We start from the raw sequence: 25,083 nt of genomic DNA, 5'->3' as shown, positions 1-25,083 counted from the left end.
ATAAGAGTGAGTGTCGCAGATCGGATAGATACAGTTAGTTAGAGCCAGAGTATAGCTACAGCCAACAGGAAGCAATCAGCAGCAAACAGCCAGCAAGATGCTTGGCACTCCTCCCCAACCAAGAGTGACAGCACCATTAATTCTATTAACCTCATTAGTATTCCATCCACATCACCTCGCTAGGTCAATACACACCTCCATCACACTGCAAAGCTTCTCCTTCCTCTTTCCATATGCAAAAGACTGGCGAGCAGTGGAGGGTTGAGGGATAAATTGATAAATAGGGGGCCACTTCCCCTGCTGCGGGGGCAGACGACGTTGACCAGCCAGCTCTTTCAGAACATCTCAGATACAAGTGCACTTAGTTGTCTGAGGTTCAGGTTTCAGAAATAAGTTAACAGAGTAACTTCAGGGTTTAGAAGTAATTGAAAGTTAAAAATAGTTAATGTACGTCTATGCCTATGCAGCAAATCTGTAAATAAAATTGAACACATTTAATGGCTACAAGTTCTAATTTTTCCTACTCTAAGAGTAATGAAACACATCTGTCCATGACAGACATTTGGACTTATAAAAGGAAACTGCAGGTGCTACAAATAGCAATAACACTGGAGCAATTCAAGTGTCACACGAAGATACAGGCCAGCAAGAACAATACCAGGAAGCGATGCCCCCATTCATTTTATTATGTACACCTGTACTTTGCCTACTTTGGTTCACTGTGAAAAAGGGCCATTCAATCCCTCTGAGGGGCCATAGGGCTGGAACGTGCCTCCTGTGGAGGACTGTGCACAAGCTCCTCTGTGGGTGAGAGCACTCTGCCCCTAATAATCAATGTGTTCACACCCCACACTCGTGTCCACCGATGCTTCCCCGCACAATAAAGTGTTGTTGTAGAAGAAGAAAGCAGGTGAAGCTAAACATTACGGTGGTTGACTTCAACCAGGAAGTTGTGTGTTGGTTTCATATCAGTGTTTTTCCAACTATTCCTGCTCTACCCACTGCTGATCACCTGGATCAGGTGTGTTCAGCCAATCAGAAGGCGGATGATACCAATGCACTTTGCCTTCCCTTACAATACACACATTGGAGGTGGTATCTTCCATCATAATTATTTAACAACATTCATGAGAAGACTTTCCGGATTAAATTGAAGTTGCTCTGGTGGTAAACTATAGTTGGAGCAGAGCATTGGAAATAAGTGGAGGTGTATATGGCAGTCTAAAGACACCCCTCTCCTCCCATCTTGCTCCCCTCTCCTCCCCATCCGCCTCCAGTTTGGGGTGGGTGAGTGAGGTTGCCGACAGACACTAGCGTACCAAGTATGTAGGACAGCGCCATTAGGGCATTAGTGCCGGTCAGCAGCCAGCCAGTTTGTGTGTGTGTAGTCTTTGCGGAGAAGAAATTGTGGATGTGCAATAACACCCTGAGGGAGGAAACACAATCTGATTCTGTGTTTGATTGGTGCATATTCTAAAGATCTAAAAATCTGACAGGAAACCATCATGTGCCCCCAACTTACCTGTTACTGCACATTGGGGTGCACATGTTTAGGTGTGTATCTGTGCAATACTTTAACGTCCAACGTGCGCTGCCTGGAATTTCATACATCCATGTGTGTGTAAATGTTTTCTTTTTCTCTTCATCCGGCAAGGCATATAACCACAAGGAATTAAAACTAACAACTCTTTCCTGCTGCCGCATTCACACATACACTCCCAGCTCTATACTCTAGCCTTGAGCTACAGTGAGAGTGAAAATATAAAGGGTTGTGACAGCTCTCCCTCTCCTCCACATATACAGTTCATCTACAGCACTGAGGGGCAATCTCTGCTGTGTCTGGAGCTGAGAGAGGGAGCGAGCATGATCTTTCCCGCTGTCTGGCCTGACTGATTCATGCCCATATTACCTGAGGGATTAGCTATTTCCTCTGTATAAATCCACTTTTGTGAGGTAATGTCTAGCATTAGCAGTGGAGGCCGTAGAGGGTTTTGTTACACAAAAAAAACCTTTTGCCAAAAAGCATACAAGAATACTGTGAAATCCAAAAAGGAAGCCTGTTACAATATGCTGTCATCTTCCTTTCCTCTTGCTGTATCACGACTCGGCCAGATTCAGGATGAGATCATGCTCCGAAGAGGAAATGTTCACCTACTTTCATGCATTTACGCTTTCAGATTCAGATTTTAAAGCTGAATGTAATTGATACCTTGATTTAAATGTACTATTCAAATGTGCAATAAGCTTTCAAATCGGGTACAGTTTCTTTTATTGTCCTTTTTTTTGTCTTTAATTAGCTTCAGAAACTAAGCTACAAGACCCACATCAAACAATACTCGCTTTCTCCATTTTCTCTTTTCATGAGCTGACCACAGACTCCGGCCAGACGGCTTCATGTTTGGGTACCCCCCCACCCCCCCAACCCCATAACTCTCTGGCTTCCTGTTATCCCACAACTCTGTTTTATTCTGTCCTTTCTGGAAAAATACCTCTATTTTCTTTCTCCCTTTCTCCCCATGTCTCCCCTCTTGTTCTTCTTACTGTAAAAACCACATAAATGTTTGGGTCATCAAAAACCTAAGCAACTTGTTTTTCCATTTTTTAAAGCAAAGTGGGGGACTTGGGTTGAGTGAAGGGCCTTGTGGGAAGGATTCATAGCAAGTTGATATAGTGTGTCTACACCCCCTCCCACCCCAACCATTGCTTACACGCTCTTTGTTCCCCTACAACAAGAGACTAAATAACTGTGTCCATATGTGGGAAGTAACTATGAGGAGAAAGAACAGGAGGAGGGAGGAGGAGAAAGGGGTGTTTGGTTGGTTAACGGTTTCTGGCAGACACAGGGAGGTATTTTCTCCGTCTTAGATGGGGCAGACAGTAGATCCCCCCTTGAGACACACATAGACATACATACACCCACCCTCCCTGAAGGGACTGTTAAAAAGGAAAGGTCATGCTGCATTCAAAATGAGCCACAAGGACAACAGTTATGCATGCGATTCACTGTCCCAGCAAACGTGGAGTTTGTGAGAAGAGAGAGAGACAGAAAACCGCAGATGGGCAGAGGAATAATGTACTCTTTACACACTGTTGTGATCCAATATAGGGGCCAGAATAAACAGTGTTAGGATCAGTTTCAGCTGGGTACAGGATATCCAACTGTACCTGAGAGGCTCAAGAAAACATTTTGTGTTCTGTGATGTCTAAACTGCTGAAAATGTTAGCACCATCTACATAAACTCAACAGTGAGGAACAGATGATTTCAGTTTTTTTTTTTCGAACATAATAAAGGTTAAAGCTTTATTATTAGCATAGTATACGTTGTATGTTGTCCCAAGAGAATTAATTGTGTGTAGGAAGACTGCTGGGATTTAATGCAGAGCTGTCATTATGTTTCATGTAGGTGTAAAGCCACAAGGGTTGAGTGTGGGGGGAAGTTGAGGTCAAAGGTTACTAAATCCCTTCATAAGCTATCGCATGTGAAAAGGGAATGAAGCGTGTTGGAGAGTCAGGAAGAAATATAAATGCGGCAGTCATGGTATCATGAACTGCTTCTTGGAGGACACAGTTAATCTGTCAGATCTAGCCAACAGTGTGTCTTTAACCAGATTGTCTCACAGTAATCACCACTGCAAAGAGTTCAGACCGGTGGCTAGTCATAATAATTTCATGATATCAACCAATCCTCTGATTCTATATGAATTACAGTGTCTAATCTACAGTATATCCATAGGTCTCAGACATCAGCAAAGCTAGGATCACCTACTGTAATCCTCTGAGTGCAGCACAATGGGGAATCACAAACTCAATTCCTTACAAAAGCACAAAGCTGGTGGTGAGCAGATGTCAAGTGTGTGCGTGTGTGTGTTTGCGTAAACGTTCATACATGCATAAACATTGCAGTCTCGTGGGTGTCTCCTGGGCTGTGCCCCTCCAGTGAACACGTGTGTGGCTTGAGGCCGAGGGGTGTGGAGGCCAGACAGAGGTAGGGGGTTTAGGGATGAGTGTGAGGAATGCAGGGTCCTTAGGGCAATGATGGGGACGGACTGGGGTGAACAGACAGACAGCGATATGGTAAGATGGTGCATTCCTTTGCCATCTGTGTGTGTGTCTGTGTGTGTGTTAGTAGCTGCATGTGTCCCTGTGTATGTGTGCACTTGTAAATTAAGGGATTTAAATGGCAAGTATTCTAACTGGGGATGGCTGAAGCTATGAGGTTGAAGCAGAGTTGGTGGATATGAGTTAGGGGGTGAGGAGGGCGGGAAAGAGGGTCACACATCAGCAGTTGTGTTAAGGCCTGCCGTCCCTACTTCCTGCTAGAGATTGGTCTAAAGGGAGGCCCTCCATAATTCAATAACAATAATCCCCAATGAAGCCCCATAAAGCAGGCTGCTGTGGGGCGGAACTAACTGGCCGTGCGCCTCCTCCTTCTCCAAACCATTGGTCCATCACTGATTGGCGAGAGAGACTGGGATGGCAAAATGGGGTAGTGGGGTGGGGGTCTGGGGAATAGGCCCAGCTGACATGCTGCCTGCAGCCAGGCAGACAGACAGACACAGAGATCCTATCTATCCCTCTCTTCTCTCTTACCACGCATTCTCCCTCCTGTCGATCTCCTGCCCACCTCACCCCAGTACACCCCTCCTACCGTGCAGGAGACGGATCTGAGGAGTGCAGCTGCTTCCCATAGTTCCCGGATGATTGAGCAGCCATGACCGTCACCTTGGCCCACCACACAGACAAACAATCACATGCACACTCACACACGGACAATTGACACCTGAACTGACTGGCAGATAGTGAAGCATGTCTCAGTTGGGGGTCATATGTCAGTCACGTTTTAGTCAAATCAATTACCTGTCCTAATGTAGCATGACAGCTGACTGACCTCTGGAATCCATAATATTACTATGTACATTATGGCGGTCATGTTCCCCACCCATCCGTGAACCTGCCCATCATTGCCCTACAATGCATCACCTCAAGTGAAGAAAAAAAAAATTACACTTAAGAGTTTTGTTCTTAGAGTCATTATGTTGTTAGTTCATAGGATAAGTCAATATGGTTAAACAGTGACTCGCATTGTTGCCCACATGTATTGTTTTTATACTCTATGTCTGTGTGCTAAGCCTCTCTGTCTATGTGAATGATGATGACTTCATTTAGGGCTTATTTTGGTTTACAAATGCATTAAGATGATCAGAGCTGTGGCAATGCACCATGCACTGTATTCTTGGGATCTTCATTCGCTTGCTCTGTCAACCAATGTCTGGGCAAGCCCTTTAGAGTTACCCAACTACAAGAAAATATATACACACAATATATCTAAGCCACAGTAAGTGGCTTAGATAAAGCCAAATTGTCTCTAATGCCTTCATAATGTCTACAGATGTAATACAGCAGAGAACAAACAGTAACTAAGGTATAAGAATGTGCTCATTAAATTTAATTAAGACATGGTTCTTTCTCATGTGAGTTCCGTTTCTGATCTCTCACAAACAGCAAATTTGTTGTTTCATGCGCAGTGTGTGGGTATACAGTATGTGCAGAGTGTCAATGAAAAATGTTTTGCTTTCCACTATTTCCTCTGGTTTGCAATGGTGGTGGCAGTGGTTTGGCACTGACACCTCACAGGACCAATGTTCCATGCCGAAACATGCTGGGTCTTCATGTGCCGAGTTTGCATGTTTTCAGTCCAAAGACGTGAAGGCTGTTTACTTTGGTATTTGCCTCTGACAGGCTGTGGCTCCTGCTCGTTGTCTGAGGGAACAAAGGTACCATTTTTAATTTATGTAACATATTTTTATGTGGTGAAACAAAAACCATGAGTCCATATTAGCTGATGTTGTACATTTACCCTTTGTTTTTCTATACAGTATATTTGCATCCACAGCCGTACATATGCAAGTGTGTTTATGTATGTTCATGTGCATGCATGCCTTTGCTCCCATGTGTGTCAGCAGTGTACTGCCTGTTGACAGACAAGTGCTGTGCAGGGAGGTCTCCAAGAGGCCTGACAGATCTGTGACAGAGTGTGCCTGAGGAGAGAGGCCTCCATGTTAATCCACTGTTATACAAGTTAACTATACTTGGACAGTCCCATGCTGAGATGTCTTAACAGAGCCTGGTACGGTTCAACATGGCCCTGAAAGGCCTACGAGAGCCCCAAAACAAGTCTGATAAAGGACTTTAAACCATACACAAACCTCTTCAACACATGATTCCATAGAAATCTGCAAACACAGGGGTGCATCCTAGTTAGCAAGCACACCCGCAATCATTTACACACAGTGAAAGTCAAAGCAGGGCTATGATTAAGTAAGTAGACTGGTAGGCTGAAAATACAGACACAGAGCTAATGCAGCAGTTGGGGAAAAAAGAAGACAGCCTATTTATACTGTCTGAAATAAGTAGTTGGTTTAATGATGGGGAGGCCATGAGCTAAGGCTGTGTGAAAAAAGAGAAAGACAGCTTGCAGTCGCTTTTGTTTTGGAGGCCCATAAAAAAACACTCTACAGCTATCGTGGCCAGGAGTGGTCCACAGATCCAGACCAGTTAAAGCAAAAAATATAGTTGTTGTGAGTGGAGGGAGCTAAAAGGGCAGCTCTGGGATTGGTCACAGCTGGCATATTTGCTTGATGAGGACACTTCCTCTCTAGCGGGTTTCCTAAAGAATGCTGTAGCGTGAGAGGTGCTGGCCAAATGGGCACCTCATTTGGCACCAGAACCAACTCTGTTTAAATATAGTCTAGTGCCAGAAGTTAAAAAAAAAAAGGGGAAGCTGAAACATCTCAATTCAGACTGTCCCTGAGCAGTGTTTCAGTGTTGCTTCGTTACTTTCTTAGAGTAACTATTGAGAGCAGGGTAGCCAATAACGAATCACGTCTCTTTATCACAAAGCAAGGTCACAAGAACAGAAGAGAGTGAAATACGATTGAAACTAAACTGACAGCACATGAGATTTTAAAACCCCAGACATCCGGAGTGTTTCATATTCCCAATGATCCTCAACAAAGTCTGAAGCAGAGCACACTGGGCTGATGTTGACATGGCTTGAAGGGGAAGGCGTGTTTACTTTGAGGAGCTGAATATGTGCTGTCTAATCCACTTCTTGTGGGAACCTGTAATGCACTCTGATACCTGTTAGGAGTACAGACACGCAGAGTCCTCTGCGCTCTGCCCGCGGTCATGCCTTCTGAACGGCTCTTCTAGGAGCAGTACAATAACTCATTATGAGTCACAGACAGTCTAACATCGAACCCACTACATTAACGCTGTAAACACAGGATATGATGGTTGCGGTGGAGTAATACACACGTACACATGAGCACGCTGATACTCACATGCAGTCAATTAAAGAAAGGAAGACAGAGGGGGATCAGACGTTAAGAACAGGCCTTGGGCTGTTTTGAGTCAGTCAAGGAAAGCTGACCAGCAGCAGAGCAACGAGATAACTGATTGCACCAAGCAGACACAAGATGATGAAATGATACTGTCCGTTGCCGCTGACTGAAAGATTTTTAATACGTTTTTTTCTTTAGCCCGGAAATGTGCTGTTTTTTGAATTAATCTAATCTGTCGGTGCTTTTTGTCTATAATTCCCTACAGGTCTTATCAACAAGAAAACGCAGCCAGAACAAAGACCTTGGGATGTGCCTGGGCCTGGGGCATTCCACGACCCTAACTGGACTAAATGTGCTCTGCATGTTGGCCACTGATATGTATGTGCGTGTGAGTGTGTGTGTGTGTGTGTGTGTGTGTGTGTGTGTGTGTGTGTCGCTCCTGTGCTAACGCACCTACTAAACAAACACATTTCATCCTTCTCCTGTCAGGTTCAGAGCAACAGGGAGCTCAACGCAGATACCGGAGCAAAGGAGGAGTGACTCATAGCTTGGTTTTTGATGTTTTAATTACATCTTTGCTATTTGCATGTGATTTCGCTGCCATTACTTCTGTGCCTCTCGCCTTCAATTCCTTTGTCCATAATGAAGAACAGAGAAATGCCAGGCGGCTAGAGAGCAGGGGAAGAATTACATTGAGTTTGCCCCCACATCAACATCACGCAACAACCCTCCAATCAACCAAGTAATGAAGATGTGAATTTGTATAACAGTGTGCACAGGTGTGTGTGTGTGTGTGTGTGTGAGAGAGACTACAAATGAATGTTGGTCTATTTAGAGAGGAATGAAAGACAGATTTCAACAGCCTCTACGCTTAACAATAGGGCCAATCAGTCTCAGATCAGGCCTGATTAAAAGATGAGCTCACTATAGGTGAGCATGCAGCGGTGATATCTCCCAAACAGTACAATGAATCACAGTCCCATAAAGACTCAACACTCTCATCAATTGTTTCTGCAAAGACAGACTGAGTGAACACTTGTGCTAAAACAGCATAGAGAGCTCGAGAACAAGAAGCCATTTTCCAAAACAGTCTGAGGGTTCCATGTTGATAGCCCTGAATGGAATGAGCAGAATAACAATTGGCAGTGTGAAATAGCACTATTCTCATCACATCTTCTCATCTGCGGAGTGAACAGAGGGAGAGACTGTGAGGCAGGCTAATGAGCTAGTTAAGGTGGTAGTAAATGTCATCCTCCTCTGGCAGGCCCCAGGCTGCAGCATTGCTACAGGCCATTACCTGGACAGGGACGCGTAAAGCTTGCGTCAGCACTTTGCGTACAGTCTGGCATTCGTGCACACAAGCAGAAAGAGAGAGAAGTGCATGCATACAGTACCGCAATGCCACAACCCCTGTATATAACATGCATTACATTAAAAGCTTAACTGGATCAGGTTGAGGAAAAAGTGCAGGAGCTGAGGAGACACAGTCTTTAGTCGTTTTTAATCTTCTTTCCATTGACAGGAACTGTAATGAGTAAAGAGCTTTTCTGGCTGCTTTCCACTCAGGTGTTGACCGTGCTCCGCTGGCTTGTTAGCTGCTTGGTCAGTTGGTTTGACCTCTAGTAATTTATTCTCAAGTCCATCTGGATGGATTGGATTTCCAAATTGGATCAGTGTGAGTTTCACTGAAGAGTGAACGAGGACAAAGTCTGAAGGTGTTCAAAGTCCTGCCATGAATGGACGCTGGAACAAACAACTCGTATCTGCTGAATCGAGCCATTTTATTTGCTTTAAAAATCGAGTGAGTGCCCTTTAAAGACAGACTAACACGGGCAGCCTGTGGGCACAGATGTCCATGGTGAATTCCAAGGATAAAAAGAAGCAACTGGAGGTGCAAGGACAGTGTATATGAATTAACTCAATATAGCCCTTGGTTTACTTAGAGGCCCTTTAATCCAAACAGACAGCCCATAAAACTACAACACAGACACCTTGTTTTCCAGGGCAAGCTGAGTGCTTGAATATAAACACAATACCTAACAATAAATCCTTGTGGGTTTAAAGACGGCGTTACATCAGCGTGTCGAGGCTCATGTTTATTTGACTCATATACATATACTGATGTTGAAGTCCATATCAGCACCTAGTCCAGCTCGTTGGTGGTCTCTGGGGTGTCTTTTAAAACTCAGTAGATGCTAGATTTAAATCGTCTTGGCTGTAGCTAAAGCCCTCCAGATATGGGATATCTAACAATGCTGGGATAACCATGTGATATGTGCCATAACTGTGACAGTATAATGTATGAGGGCAGAGTTTTCTTTCTACAACATGAGTGCATTTTTATTGCTGTTTGGGGCAAAAAAATTATGTTTTTAGTGAGCTTAGCTTCCAATAATGTTGACATTAAGGTGCAGCTTTCAAAGCATCAATTTCTAGGCTGTGGTCCTACTTAACTGTATTGTAATCTTGTCCATGCCTATTCATTAATGCTACTGCATACAGTTTAGACTTGTGCTGTGCTGAGAGTGATATGTCAGTGTTAAAGGTCAGACTTAGTAGTGCCACTGCCACAACTTTTGCAGACAGTGACCCAGGTGTTTCATTCCGAGATGAAGCCGACAAGTTCAAATGCCAACAGATTAATGGTAAGGAGTGCATGACTGAATGGGAAGGTCACAGAGAAGTGTATATTTTAACAATGACAAAATCTAATAGAAGGTTTATGCACATAATCTACATACGCAAGTGCACACATTCTGTCCACTTTCACACCTTTAACCCAAGCGGACAATTATTCCAGCTCTTCTGCACTCACCCCAATCTCTAAAGCCCACGCACAAATAAACTTTATTTTGTCTTAAATAAAGCCCGGAGCTCGTCTGGATTTAAATACACTCTAGCTCTCCTCCCCCCCACTGGTTTCAATACACCTCTGGTTCCAGCGTATGGAGTCGGGCCGCTGCCCATATGGTCCCCACTGGATTAGGCTAAGAAGCCCGGCCACATAATGGTGAGGCCCAGGGAACCATTAAAAACCCATTAATTGTGAAGTTTGAAGCTCCTTACGGCAATGATATGCTAATATTTCTTAGCAGTAGAGATGGACCGAGAATGAGAAGCAGCCAGACGCAATAGGAGAGAAATACACTAAGTGAAGAGGAGGGGGAGAGGAAAATGTGTAATGGTGAAAAGAGAATCTGCAGACTGTTCCAAGTCCCTTTAACTCCCTAACATCCACTTGTCTGCCAGACATAAACACACACACACAACAGTGGGTGAGAGGGAGTACTGGAGAATAAAGAAACAGGGAGAGCAGAGGATAGAGAAACTCCAGGCAGCTGAAGACAAAGAGGTCAGTGTTGTGGAAAACATGGAGTCTGACATTAAAGTCATGCAGTTCAACTTACTCGCTTTAGTGCCAGAAAAGTATGTTTGAGAGATCCACATGTACTGGGAGAAAATGAAAAGACAAAAAAAAAAAAAAGAGCAGGACAGATGGGCAGAGAAAAAGAGTGAGAAACACAAAAAGGGAAACAGGAAGTCACTGAAAATTACACAAAGATAGATAACAAAACCCGCCATCTGTATATCTTTTCATCTCCCATTGTAATAAAAGCATTTGATAGCATTTATTTGTTTTGTGGCCAGGTGGCAGGGAGCAAGGAAATTCTGCTTATCGCTGCATTCCTCTGTACTGCAGAGTGGACGGGAAGAACATTAGAATGACTAAGTCCTCGCCAAGCAGATTAACCAGAGCCAGCCAGGGGACCAAAACACAGATTTAGGAGGCATTGCCCAAATAAGATTTAGGCTTTTCACTGGCAATTACTCACAGTATACATTTCAATGTGAAGCCGGGAATGCAGCTGATGCTGCCGTGGCTCTGAAAAGGACCTTGGCTAATCTGAGACTCGTCACTGTACCACAAGCTTACAGTTTCCCGCTGAACACAGCAGCGGCGTATAAGGTCTGGAGCTGCTGTTTACACTCAACACTCTTCTCCTCTGAGTTCCTTTAACGCAAGAAGCAGGGCTACTTGTTATTCATGGAAAACAACATGTGTATAATAAGGATGTCACTATTTCAAAGAGAAGTATGCATGTCACATTACAGCACAGCTGACATGACAGAGAAATCAACACATCAGCATCAATAACCGCCATAGCCACAATAAAGGAAGTACCACACAAGAGCAGCTGTAATGAATCCCTTCCTTTTGTGCGTCTAGGACGCTGATGAAGGGAAAGGAGACTGGACTTGTCATTTCCCTGTTGGGCCCTTGGGAGCCAGGTGTGTCTCTTTAATGGAGGCATGTGGAGACTAACGTAGGTTAATGAGCTATGCAGGCCCCAGAGGAGATAAGCATTATAGGCTATATGAGATCCCCTCTCATCCCTTCATCCCTCCATTTGTGTCAGACCCTGGGAGAGAAAGGAGGAACAAAGGAGGATGTGGTGGAATGAAAGCAGAAGTGCAGAGCGAGAGAGACTGAGAGAGAGAGAGACCAGGGGAGAACAGGAAGAGGGAAGGATAGAAAAGACAACAAATGGAGCCAAAGAGAAAGTCAGGCCTGCCAGCCTTTTAAAACAATTAAGGCCTGGACGAGATTCACTCTAAAGGGTCCACTGCCAAGCAAGGCCCAAATGTGGCAGTAAAGGGAAAGCTTAGTGAGAACGGGCTTAATCAGAAACAGACTCTCTACGACAACAAACCAAACCACACACACACACACACACAGGAAAGTCGACACTTTACATATTAAAGCTCAGCATGGAGGGAAAAAAAGCCTGTGGAAACATCAAATTGTAATGAGGAACAGACTCAGTGAATGCATAAGGGACAGAAAGGAAGAGGCAGAACGACACAGGGATGTAATGATGACGGAGGAAAGGCGGATTTTAGTATAATGGAAGCCCAGACCACAGATCTGCTTTTGAGCCAGCTTTAAGTGTGTTTGCTGTGGAGCTGTACTGTATACCTTTACTGCGTTACTCCCTTTTGTCTTGCTCTCAGATGTGGTTCAGTCTTTTGTTTGGCTGTCTGCGGCTGCATCACTCTATAAGCTATGAACTTAGAGCAAGCAACCGTCTGAGCGTGCTGTGTTTCAGTCCACAAACGCGAATGTGTGCACTGTTAAGATACTGCCTAGAGAGGAGAGACGTACGAGTGTGTTTATGTGTTTGCCATTGAGGTGGCTGGAAATAGAGGATACAGAGGGATGAGAGAGATGCAGGAGGAAGGAGGTAAGAAATACAAGGGAAATAGAAGGGGATAAAGGCAAGAGATGAGAAGATGAGGAGAAGTAGAGAGAAATGTGGGGAAATAGAGGTGAGAGGAGATAAAGCTGCAAGAACAGCAGAGGGCGAGAGGAGGGGGAGGTGTGACCAGGTTTGTGCCCAGGAGCATAGAGCATAGCGGGGTTTGTGGCACAGCCGATGAAGAGGCAGCTTCACATTCCAGGCTTGATCCCGTATAAGCCCTGTCTGTTACTGCAGATCTGATATGGAAATAAGAGGCAAGAAGGAGGCTTCCAATGGCCTTATAAGGGATTGTGGCTTGGCCTGGATGCATTGAGGGTGAAAAGCCATGGAGAATGAGAAATACAGAGCGAGAAGGGGAGAGACATGAACAGGGACTGGACATCTGAGGAAAAACAACACAAGGAGAACAAAAACAAAGATGCTGACAAGCAGATTCAGATGAGTATGAGACGAAGAACAAAAGGGGAGTAAATCCCTGCTTTTCCAGTGATATTCTTGTTTTTCACCTCCTCTGATGTTGCTGCAATGATCTCTGCTCTTTGAAGGGGAGGATTCATCAGAACCCAAGAACAGAAACAATTTCCTTCTCGTCACACTGTAGCGAGATTAGCAACAGAACCCAGCACTACTCGATTGGTACAATTTATCCTGCAACCATTGTTTCAGACTGAGCCCCATAGGTCCACTTCATAGTAGGATTTTTCTCTACAACTGGAAAGAACAACTTCACCCTTGAGAAAGGATAGATGTTTGCTAAGCTTGTTAACAGCTCAGGCTGCACTGATCGCGAAAAGAATTCAGTAAAATCCATGTTCCATCATCATCTATTTTCCACCAAAAGCTTAACAACAACTGCTGGTGTATCCCCTCATTCTCTTCCCTTTGTTGTTCAGTGTGTTTAATACTAACTGCATTTCCTAGTCAAGAGGTTTCAGACAGTGGGAGCCAAGAACCTGCTGGGAAACCTGATCAGCCACGCTAATCTGATCAGCCGCACTTTGTTGGAGGGTGTCTTATTTAAATAGGACAGCACTCGCAGCATGGCGTAACCCAAACACCGTCCTATCCCCTTTCAGCTAAGAATCCTGGAGAGCTGACAGAGTCATCTGATCTGCCACACCTCTGGATAAAACCACCTACCCAACCAATCCACACTCCAATGTGGCAGCCTAAACCCGCACCCAATTGTTCAGTCAACCACATCAGTGTGGGATTGTCAGGATAAAAAACCAGTGACACAAATGTTTCTCATTTCCTTATCAGTTAGAAGGCAAAAGCCCCCTGCTCACCCCCGGAGTGTGCACACGCCTTTGTGTGTGACAAAAAATAAAAGTCAAACACATACTGTAGTGTGTTTTGAATGTTTGATCGAGGGATTTCTGAGCACCTCACCTCATAAAACATAAGTCAAATCTCTATGTATGTGCACCACAGCAAAGAAAATTACCCGAACTACTCACGCCTCAGATGCTGTGTGCACATGTCAGAATTAAAGAGACTCATTACACACTCAAGGAAAATACTTCAGGGAGGCCACATGCAAATGATATAGACACGATCTTTGCCCTCTAATCCCCACATTTAAATGACGCCTAAAACTGGTTTGTCTGCTAATTCATTATCACAGTCAGCTAATATAGGCCAAACACACACGCACATGAACAAGACGCACCCCCTCTATCCATACACCCCGCTGAGCCGACAGCTGTTTCCAGCAGCACCAAACTGCGGTTGCCAAATACACCAAAACAATTAACTATAACTGGCGGTAACACGTAATTCCCCACAGAAACCCCCTTTTTAAACAGTGGAGAAGGGAGGAATGTTGATGGTTTGCCGCTGTGCTGCGATTCCGTCAAATCACCAATGTGTGTGTCTCTGTGTCTTTGACTGCTAATTCAATCTGACACGGGGCGCCCATGTCACCAAGCGCAAAGGGTGTCTCACTCCTGCCTCTGGCCGTGACCCTTACCTTCAGTTAACTTACCAGAGGCCCAGATAATGTTTTCCCAACCGCTAACCATTAGAGTTTAATGAGTAACAGGTTGCTGGTTCCAGTTCTGTTCTTTGATATCATGACCTCGTGAATGCCCTCTCGGCCTGACATGGGCTTTCTGGTGATGCAGGTGCTCTTTAACAATCATGCACAGGCCCTTGCTATTTTCTCTGTCCTTCGGTTTTTCAATTGGAAATGTGCAATTTTCCTCATTCACATCACACACAATCTGCCCAGCAATCCATCCACCCACACATTCTGACATCTACGTATTTTACATGGACTGTGTATTCTCTTTATACAATATCTCCATTCAAACAATATCTGCTGTCTGTGGCCTTTCGCGCTCTATCTTCCAGACGCTGTGTGTTGTATAATGGAATTATATGTCCATGACATTGAGCTTATTTCACTGCTGTTGCGGTCAGATAGTGGCCCGATTTCTGTAAGAAGCACACTGAAAGTAAGCTGCAACCTTATTATATGAATAAAAGGCAAATAAGTTGTTATTTTCTACTCTGCTGAAAACATGTGTAAAGCTATATGAACAGAAATGGTAAAGAACAGGATGTCATGAGAGTTGACTAGAAGCTCTGGGCAGTGAGCACTGTACAATGTGTTGCACTCTATACAGAATGAACTGTCCAATCACATTAAGACTGTAGGCATCGTTGCAGAACTATTAAGGGGGAGTGCAGGCTGACAGCTCCATTTCATGACAGCATGAGGCCAAGACCTGACATACAGCTGTCAAGAGAAAGAGATGACCCATGAGTGTGTGCGTGAGGGAGTTAAAGGCTACAAGTGACGAGCAGGTAAAGGCTGAGTGAGTGGAGATTACCAGTGGCTCGAAATATTATCTCATGCTATTAGCACTGTATCACTGTTCATTAGGCTGATGCCTAGCTGGAGTTACTTGACAGCCCTGCGGTCAGAGTGAGAGAGATGGAGAGAGCGGGAGAAAGAGAGAAATAAGGAGGCAGACTGTGCCCAGAACAAATGTAGAAAGGAAATTGGAGCAAGAAAAATCAGGGACAACGACAAAGGCCTGCCTGCCTCAATCATTCATTGTCATACATTCAGGTTTCACAGTAATACATATATATCTCAGATGCTCACAACAAAAGGGGGCAATACAATCCCTAATTCTTATAGTCATAGCATCCAAAATACATGATAACCACATGACTTTACAAAGCATATATCAAACAAATTAAATGTGTAGAGCCCATGAAAGATTTCTTTAAACACGCCGTGATCGTAGAAATGCATTAAACCGTGCTGTCGCCCAGACAAGCTTAACTCTGAGGGCCCTGATAACTGCTGCTGTCTTGTATGAAGTAGGAGACAGAGGAGCAGTAAAGCCGTCTCACTATCAGACAGAAACATTAGTCGCTGTCACACTCGGTTTGCTTTTGCACCGACAACAGTTTAGTATATCATCAAAGTCAAAACAGTTCTCATTTCTGAGATCTATTGGAGCTGTGCAACTTGAAAAGACACTTGAAACGGGAGCACGCATTTGCAAAGTAGATGAGAGGAACGCCGTTTGGGTCGCTCGAGTAATCTAGCATCATTATGCACGCCATCAAACACATAAACAATGCGGGGTTTTCTCTTTTTATTTCCTAACAGCTTCTAATGAAGATGATCATCATAATGCATGTAAAAATAGGGAAAATTAATCAGGAACTTCAAAAAGATTTCCTCCAAGTGGGTCACTGTTCGAGTTTTTGAGCAAGTTCACAAAGTAACAGTTTGCTCTCTGCTTTCTCCCCCTCCGTCCTTCCTAGACCCCTTTTATCTAATTTTGGACCACTCTAAGAGCCAGCAGTAATGAATTGGCTAATCACAGTTATCTGGCCCATTCAAGTGCTTTGTAAAGCAAATCAATAAAGCCTGGCCCTGAGCCAGCCATCTACTTTGACAGACGTTGCTTGCTAATCTATTTCTGTTTTTTTTTTTTGTTTTTTTTTTTCCTGTGGTAAAGATGTTTACTCTTTCTCTGTCTGTCCCATTCTGTCTCCGTGTACTTCAAGCAAGGTCAGGGGGAAAATTGAAGAAGAAAAAAAACTCATACTTTATGCCAGCTGGCAACTCACAGGACAAAAGTCAACCGCTAAGTGCTTAAAGTTCATTTGGCAGAGAGAGGATTCTTCTCTTTGATTGGTGGAACTGTTGGAAGTTGCTGGAGTTCTGATACTTCGGGCAAAGAAAGAAATAACAATAAAAATACACCCGCACCATGCTGTTTCCACAGTAACAGATCAATAACAGCGACACAACAACTGATAAGAATTTCTATGAATTTCAAATGTTCTCCCTGTGGTGCCAACATTGGCTGCAGACTAAACAGGAATATTGATAGGCTGTGAGGCACAGCTCCCTTGCATAATGTTTTGGACACTTTTTTTTTGTTTTGTTTTGTTTTCATTGCACATTAAACATTTGATTGCCAAGATGTGTGGGTTACAAACATCATATTCAGAAGAATGGAAATGGATACTTCTTACATTTTGCAGTATTTGGGAATATTCAACCTTATTTTCACTTGTTTAATCTTTCTGCCTAACCTAGAAGACACGAATCCGGGAAGCTGGTAGTGTCTGATGTGGCTTTCCAATCCTAGTGAAGCAACTGCTCCCAACATTGGCAGAAACCACATGATCCACTGCCACACTTATAGTATGAATCCCAGGCCCAGCCAAGATCTATGGCTTCTTTACCCTTCAAGGGCTCAAGAACATCTGAACAGAAGGACTTTTTTAATGGGGAAGTGCCGTCGGCTCAATTTTAACCCCAATCAACAAGGAAATATTGCAAAGAAACTCTTTTGCAGCAAATCTTGTTCTACATTTAGTCTCTGGTGAGAAGTACCTCTCATCAACAATGGGTTAATTAATCTCACTCGTGAAGTTAAGTCTGACTATGGGATGCGCTGTACAGGGTAATTAGTTTCCCAGGAACAAAAAGGAATTACCAGCAACAAATGTAATAAATAAAATCAAGTGTTCTGTGCTAAATTAAAGTAGAAGTATTACACAACATACTTATGGACATACAGTGTGTGATTCTGACTTTGAGTCCTTTGGGATTTGGTTACATAGGCATGAATGCATGCTTCTGCATATCTTGATGCTAAATTAAGCCTAAATGTATAAAATCCATCTGTAGTAAAATGTATGAACTGTGTGTGTATTTGTCTCTTGTTGTTAGATAATGAAAAACGCCTCCTTTGAGACACTGGCAGAGAAAAGAGCAAGCAATTAGAGGCAGAGAATGGAAAGGAAGACAGATAGAGGGAAAGCAACAGAGAGCTGTTTGAATGTGATTAATGAGATCACTGCAGGGTAGGCTGTGTCATTTTAATAGTGTGAGCAGGGAGGAGAAGGAGAAAAAGACTTGGAGAAGGAGCGAGAGATTGAGATGGAGGAAGCGACAGGAAGAAAGGCAAGAATGAGAGGGAAGAAGAAAAGAGGAGGAAAATGAGAGGGGACAGCCGGCTGACCAGGCTACGTTTAACTCACCGCTATGAAGAGAGAGAGAGAGAGAGTAAATCAGAGAGACTAAAAAGGCTGAAGCAGATATAAGGCTAGGGTGAATGGAACAGCAGGCACTCTCAGTCTTCTTCTGGCCTTTTAACTGTGAAGTGTTTAGAGTAGCCTCGACCAGGTCTGGCAGATAGAGAGGTTGGTGCTCTAAAGACAGCCATGAAAGACATAGCTTACTGCTGCAGCCCCGGGGGCTGCCACTGGCTGCCTCGGTTATCTGGCTCAGGGTTAAGAACTGAGCAAGAGGAGGTCAAGTGGAGGCCAGGTTCCTAAAGGTCAGATAGACATCGGACTAATCCACAACTCAATGAACAAACTACTTATTAGCTAGAGTAGAGGTGGGTATGATAATTAAGCACACACACAAAAAGCATATACATATACACACATTCAATATCTCTGAGCACAAAACGCTGTCATTCATACATACAAATGAGAAATGCATTGCCTCAATTGCTTTAGAACATAAATAACAACTAGAAAAAACAAGTCTTGAGAGTCCCTCTGTGGGCGACCATCCAGAGAGACCTCTAGGTCCAGATAATGCCAAAACAGAACTTACTTCTGTTTGCAGTTGTTCCAAACAGTGCTGGTTTTACTTGAGGACATTTGATTCAGCCTCTCTGAGAAAGTGCTGCAAGTTGTGTTTGGAAGGAACATTTTCTTTCCCTAGCAAAAGTCATTTCTGCAGGCTACACTAGGCTGCCAGTGGTTGCCGGTGGGCAAACTGAGGCTGTATTGCTCAGTTTAACATGATTATAAAGATTAAAGGCAACCTAGCTGGTGCAGTCACAAAGATGGTCGTAACAGACACGTACTGGCAGCGGTTATTTGAGCTTAAATGCTCCTTATATCTCCATGTCACTTGTCATTGTGTTATTTTGAAATGTTTAAAATGCTAATGGTTCATAAACAGGTGCGTTGAACACAGTGGTTTTCCTTTAATTTAACACAGACCCAACAAAGACAGTGGCTTAACAAAGGGCTGCAATCATTTGTTCTGTGCGCCGTTCCATCTGAAACAAAGTGATGCTATGGTTATTATAGAAGGCATTCGGTGAGAAATAACAATTTGTGACTGTGATGATTGGAAACAAATGGTACCTGGTGGCAATTATGACATTGTTTTTGTAATTGTGTTTCTTTTCATATCGTCTGAAGGTTAAGTGAGTCATGCATCAACAATGGAGACGTTTAATAAAGCGATTAAAATAAATCATTCTTTGAGTTTTTTTGGTTGTTTGCTTGCAACTCCCTGAGAGAGGTGCTAATGACCAGCTGGGAACAACAACTGAAAGTTTAGAGAGTGGAGTAAACAGTTCACATTTTAGTTATGAAGATAGTGAGTTACTGTGTTTGTATGTGTACATGTATGCTTTAGGGCGTGCAGGTGTCAGGACACCCCCTCTAGTTTGTTCTCAGGATAATTTGTACCTCTAGGGAAACAGGTTTTCTTCCACACCATTGTTGCCACGGGATTCAGCTGGTGGAAGAAGATAATCTTCTCTCGCTCTTCTCTAAGCTTCTCTCGCTTGTCTTTCATTTCATCTTTGACTTTTCCCTCTTCTCGCCTTCTTTCTATCCTTAATCCCATCCCACCAATCAAAGCTGGGCCACAGCAAAGCCAAGCCTGGACAAGCCAAGCAGGTGAGCAGCCTCTGGGCTGACAGGGAACAGGCAGGCAATGCTCTCAGATCACATTCCCTCTGAGAGTGACAAATCTGAGGACTAACTCTCTGAGGCTCATTGCAGAGTGCAAAGACACAACACTGCAGAGACGGTTGACCACTTGTCCACCAGGGCCCTGTAGGAGCAGCTGTCTGCATTTACAAGCCTTTCAAGTCACTGACACTTTATGCCCTATGATCAGCTGCTATTCTCCATGACACACCGGTACTGTCTGCACAACACACGTCCTTGCTGCTGCTACTCAGGCCAGCCTGGGGAATGAGCCATGCAGTGTCTGCTATGTTAACCAGCTCAGCAGGACATTTGTCCAGTTCCACACCTGAACCATCCTTTCAAGTTGTCCCCTACAGCTGCCAGGGCCACTATCGAAACCAATCCCTGATTATTCATCAGAGCACGATGAGGAGGATTAAACAGGATGAAACTGGCACATCACAGTTGAAGGCCTGGAGGACAAACAGTGCTGCAACCCACTGTTAATCAGCGCCACATCCACCTCATCCACCTCATCCACCACCATAATATGTGGTGTTTGTAGAAACCTACAGAACCTACAGAGACATCATAAAATAGACATTACAATGCCATCACATACTAATCAAATAAATAAACATTATAGAAGTGTTGAGTGTGGGACACAGGAGAGGATACCATCTGGGAAAGTACTACTTCTGGTCTCTGGTTCAATAGCTCTTAACCCCTGCTGTCCTGTATGAGAGACCGGAGGTGGAGCGTGTGAATGTATTCTTATTAGCAGGGAAATCCTGAATGTGTGTCTGCTGAGCTTGTCTTAACCTTCCATTTCATCTATTGCTGGGATGTCTTTCAGCATCCAATCTTACATGTACAGCCGTGCCCTCCATCTCCACTCATATCAAAGGCACTGCTCCCTGCAGCTCCTCTCCTCCTCAGTGCCATTGTTGCTTCCCACCAATCCCAGTCCCCTTGTGGGATATGTCTGTGCTTAACCACAAAGTGAACCACACACAGCCAATTCCAATTCAGATGATGTAATTCATGGGTAATGTGTATCCAGAATAAACTGCATAGCAGATCACCTATCTCTATAATTTGACCCACAGAGCCCTGTAGCAATCTTTTGGTCTCCGGGTACATAAGAACGATAACAAAGATGATTGAGCCTGGTGAGTATCAATGTAAATCTGGAATTTAAATAGGACATTAGTGCATGAGCAGGACTACAAGCTTACCGGAATGTCTTCTGATCTTAACGTAGACTAAAGATCTACTTTTGGGTCTGATTGGAACTAGTTTTACTGTTTCTACAAAAAGGCTATGAGGTTTTGGAATATTGATTGCCCCCTAGCAGTTTTCTGCTGAGGTGAACATCTACTGCCCTCCACAATCAATCACTGCCTCCAGGGGTGCCACCCAGAAGTCCACAGCCAATTTCTGAAAGCCTTATGACACACAGACTACACATTTAACACATGTGTAACTGTTGTATGATGATGCTAGGCATCTCCCATGGTTGGGAATAAGAGTACTCCACCTTCATGGAATATGGATTTGTTTGTTGGAGCCTACATCACACAGTAAAATGCAGTCCAATCAAACCCTGTCTGCATGATCGCAGCATGCGAGTGCAGTTATAGAGTTTGAGGCTCACGACTGCAGCGGTATCCTTTCCTGCAGTCTATCATACTGTATATGCATTGTCTTCGCCCTAGTGTCTACTTACTCCCACATCCTCTTAACCCCTCTTTCCAATCAATCCATTGTAAAAAGCCTGCCACAGACAGCGATATGCACCAGAACTAGCCCTTCTGCTTTGCCATGCTCCAGCAAAGCCCAGGAAACAGCAGCACATATGAGAGCTGCAAGAGGGAGGGAGGAGTGAGATTGAATGGGGAAGCAAGAGACGGAGGGCAGGGGAGGGGGGATTCTTTGGGAAGGGAGCCAATCCAATTATAGGCAGCGGTGCAGCCCTGGTTTCTTTGGCGGCACTAAATTCACATTTCAACAGACTCGTCCTCCCTCCACCAACACCTTCTTCCTTCTTCTCCTATCGCTGCCTCTTCCTGGTTCTGGTTTCCTTATTTTTTTCTCATGCTGGCTCACTTTCACACCCCCTAACAGTGCACCCCTCCGTTCCCAATCTGTCTGTCTCTCTTGGTTGCCTGAAAGAGGTAGAGGAATGGAAGTGTATCACCAGCAAAGCTTCAAATCTTGTCACCCTATAGCTGTGTCATGCTAAGATCTGAAGGATGCCTGCAGCGCCCTGCCCTGTCTATGTGTCTCACACAGTGTGTAGGAGTTATCAGCCCTCTGCAGAAGAGCTGCAACCAGGGCTCATCAGGTCACACTCTTGCTCTGTCCTCTCTGTGACACCTCAGGGAGTGAATGGATAACACACTCAGTGTAAACACGTGCATATTTTAAACACATCGCAACACACACACACCTTCACAACGACAGCAGCTGCCATGCAACATTATTGATTATTCATTACCTATTAAAAAAGTTGAGCTTTTTCTTTCCACACAGTTGGAGTCTGCCAAGGTGGGAAGTCTAATTATAGTCATCCTTTCTTTTATGCACAGCTGGACAGTCAGTGTTTGTTGAATCATGTGGTCCTCATTCAAATCATCACTGGTCCTTGTCCAATAGCATACCTTGCATGCAAATACTTGAACAGTGTTGCCAGTGTTGTGTCAATCACACAATTTAAATTGGGTTCAAATAAAGTCCATCAGACAGCAATGCTACACTAAATTACAGACCACCAAAAACACAAGTGAAGTTTCAGATTTGTGCTGAGAGAATGAATCAATATTTCATCACACTTAACAGTGGTGACTGCTTTCTTCCATGCCTCATAATGTTCACGGCCAGTGTTAATGTCATCTTTTACTGAGTATTATCAGGATGGCCAGAAAATGATATAATGACAATAAATTAGATGATGGGAATACTCATCACTGAGAAATTAACAAATGTGTTTTGTTAGTGAAAGTGGCATTGAATACAATATTACATTTTATATATATACTATTGATCAGTCCCCATAAATTAGTCTCTGTGATTGCGTGTTCTACTAGGTTTTTCTCCTAGTTCTGCTGGCTGCTGGACTGTGGCACATTTTCTCTAGGTGCATTTCCTGGTTTATTCCTCCCCCATGTTAGTGTTACTGTAGTTACAGCCATGCCCCTGTGAGAAGTGAGCCTAAGTACACAGCAGCACACGAGGCTGTTTTACATGGATTCTCAAGTGACAACAGATAGAGACAGTCCAGAGGACTGGAGGAAAGAAGGCAGCAGAAAGAGAGTGCAAGCAAGCAAGCGGCAAGATAAAAACAATATGGAAGCATCAGCAACACAGAGGGGAAAACCCTCTCTTCTATCTCATCTAATTTAACCAAGTAGAGAAAAAAGCTAAATTATTAAATACCTCGAACAGGGGATTACATGGAATAAATATTCTCTCTACCACAGCTTGATTGGTGTATTGATTTAATTATGAATAGATGCAGACCAACGCCAAGCAGTCCGACACCATTTGTGTTGCATTGCTAAGCCTGAAGTGACAGCAAACATTTTTTTTTAGCAACTTTCTTTCAGTCTCTTCCTTTGAGCTCTATGCAGCTGTTGGTAGAAGGGGAGGGCTGACTACATGAGCCAGTTATGGCCCCGTGACACACACCTGCTGCCACTCACACAGGCAACCCATGGGACATGGAGCTAAGTGAAAATCTTTCAACTAGCTGCCTCAAGGTAGGCTGGAAAGCACCACTGCCGCAAGACAAACAACTAACTTAACATAATGCACCTACACAAACATTTTAACTTTCAACGTGCAGTCTGAGCATCAGCTGTCTGGGAAGAAGAGTGCAACAGCTGTTCTAAATTAATCAGCAAAACATAGACAGGTGTGATTGACAGTCGGACTCCTCGTAGCACCCTTAACCCCCAGCACAGCACTCACTTTTCCTCACCTTTCAATCCTGTCAGTGAGTGATCTCATCTAATACCTTGTTTCCTGTGGTTCGAGTGTGAAATTCATTATTATTAACTGCCCAGGAGCCCTTTAACCCTGTGTGGTATCTGTATTCTCTAACCTAAACTAGGAGGTTTAGTCTCTCTGTTGCCTCTCAGTGGGCCACAAGCAAAAAGGCACCTATTAAAATTAATGGGCCATTGCAGGTTATTCAACACTGCGACACTGGAGCTCACTTAACAAGGAACTGGTAATGACCACTACAGTGAGCTAGCCATCGCCATTACCCCTCTCTGACGATTTGACAGCAGGCATTAAATATTAAAGAGATAAGTTTCTCTGTGACTATGATCCATCTGCATGGAAAAAGGACCACTTCACAGTGTCCATACCCGAAGGACCACAGGACAGCCTGAGACCTTATGTACCCCAGTGATGAAGTGAGCAGAAACCTCCTACAACAGGCTTTTTACTGGTGGGAAGAGGAAAATAAGTTGGTACGCACCTTCTTTAGGCGCCCACTTTTGGTGCCCACAAAGGCTACGCAGTAGCCGTTGTAGACATAGGAGGTGACCGAAGTCATGCGGTCCCGGGTCTCCGTGTAGAGCGTGTGACCAGTCACCAGCTGAGAGCCGCCGAGCGGCTGGTTGATGTCCAGACCGCAGAAAGAGTCATCAATAGGCACCGGCTAGAGGAAGAGAGGAAAAACAAAGATTATAAAACAACATATGAATAAATAAAAAGAAAGCATAATTAAAATGCAGAAGAAGAAAACAAGTATATAAGGAGAATGAGGCAAGTGTGTCACATTAAACTTAGAAACCCTTGACATGGAATGTACTGAAGGAAGGAAGAGCGACAAAAATATCTCAGGGAGAGACAGACTTAGAGAATGAGACATTAGTAGAGTGGAGAGGCTGAGACGCAGAGCCTTATAAAAGAAGACAGCTCGGTAAAGAGGAAAGATGAAGGTGACAGAGGGAGACAGAAGGAGAGAGCGACGGTCAAAGTTGTGGAAATAGTGGTGGTGTCGGAGCGTGTCTGAGACGGAAATGAGGGGTTCAGAGAGGTGAGCCGGAGCGAGAGAGGGAGGTCAGTGTAAGGTGGAGGCAGGCAAGTAACTCTCCCAGCCAAACATTTGCCTTTCTGTTTCACTTGGCAGACATGTTTCAGCTCCGCCTGACTGAGCTCCACCTTGCTCTCACTGTGGCTCATTACCTTGGCCTATCATCACACCTCTGCAGGAAGACACAGACTGCATGATAACTACGTGCACCAGCAAACA

The 25,083-nt window shown here is 44.1% G+C and overlaps 1 protein-coding gene across 2 annotated transcripts in view; it reads right to left on the bottom strand.

Moving 5' to 3' along the window:
* The window catches only part of plxna2 (plexin A2), a 153,874-nt gene that overhangs the window by 101,854 nt on the left and 26,937 nt on the right, over nucleotides 1–25,083 (bottom strand). For both annotated transcript variants that reach the window (XM_026368099.1, XM_026368101.1), the window contains exon 3: nucleotides 24,304–24,486. In XM_026368099.1, coding sequence (XP_026223884.1) covers nucleotides 24,304–24,486 — 183 coding nt within the window. The remainder of the gene's footprint in view (nucleotides 1–24,303; nucleotides 24,487–25,083) is intronic.

Source organism: Anabas testudineus, chromosome 7, assembly GCF_900324465.2.
Source record: "Anabas testudineus chromosome 7, fAnaTes1.2, whole genome shotgun sequence".
Classification (NCBI taxonomy): domain Eukaryota; kingdom Metazoa; phylum Chordata; class Actinopteri; order Anabantiformes; family Anabantidae; genus Anabas; species Anabas testudineus.
Note: the sequence above shows the minus strand (reverse complement) of the source record. Positions and strands in the feature narration are given on the sequence as shown.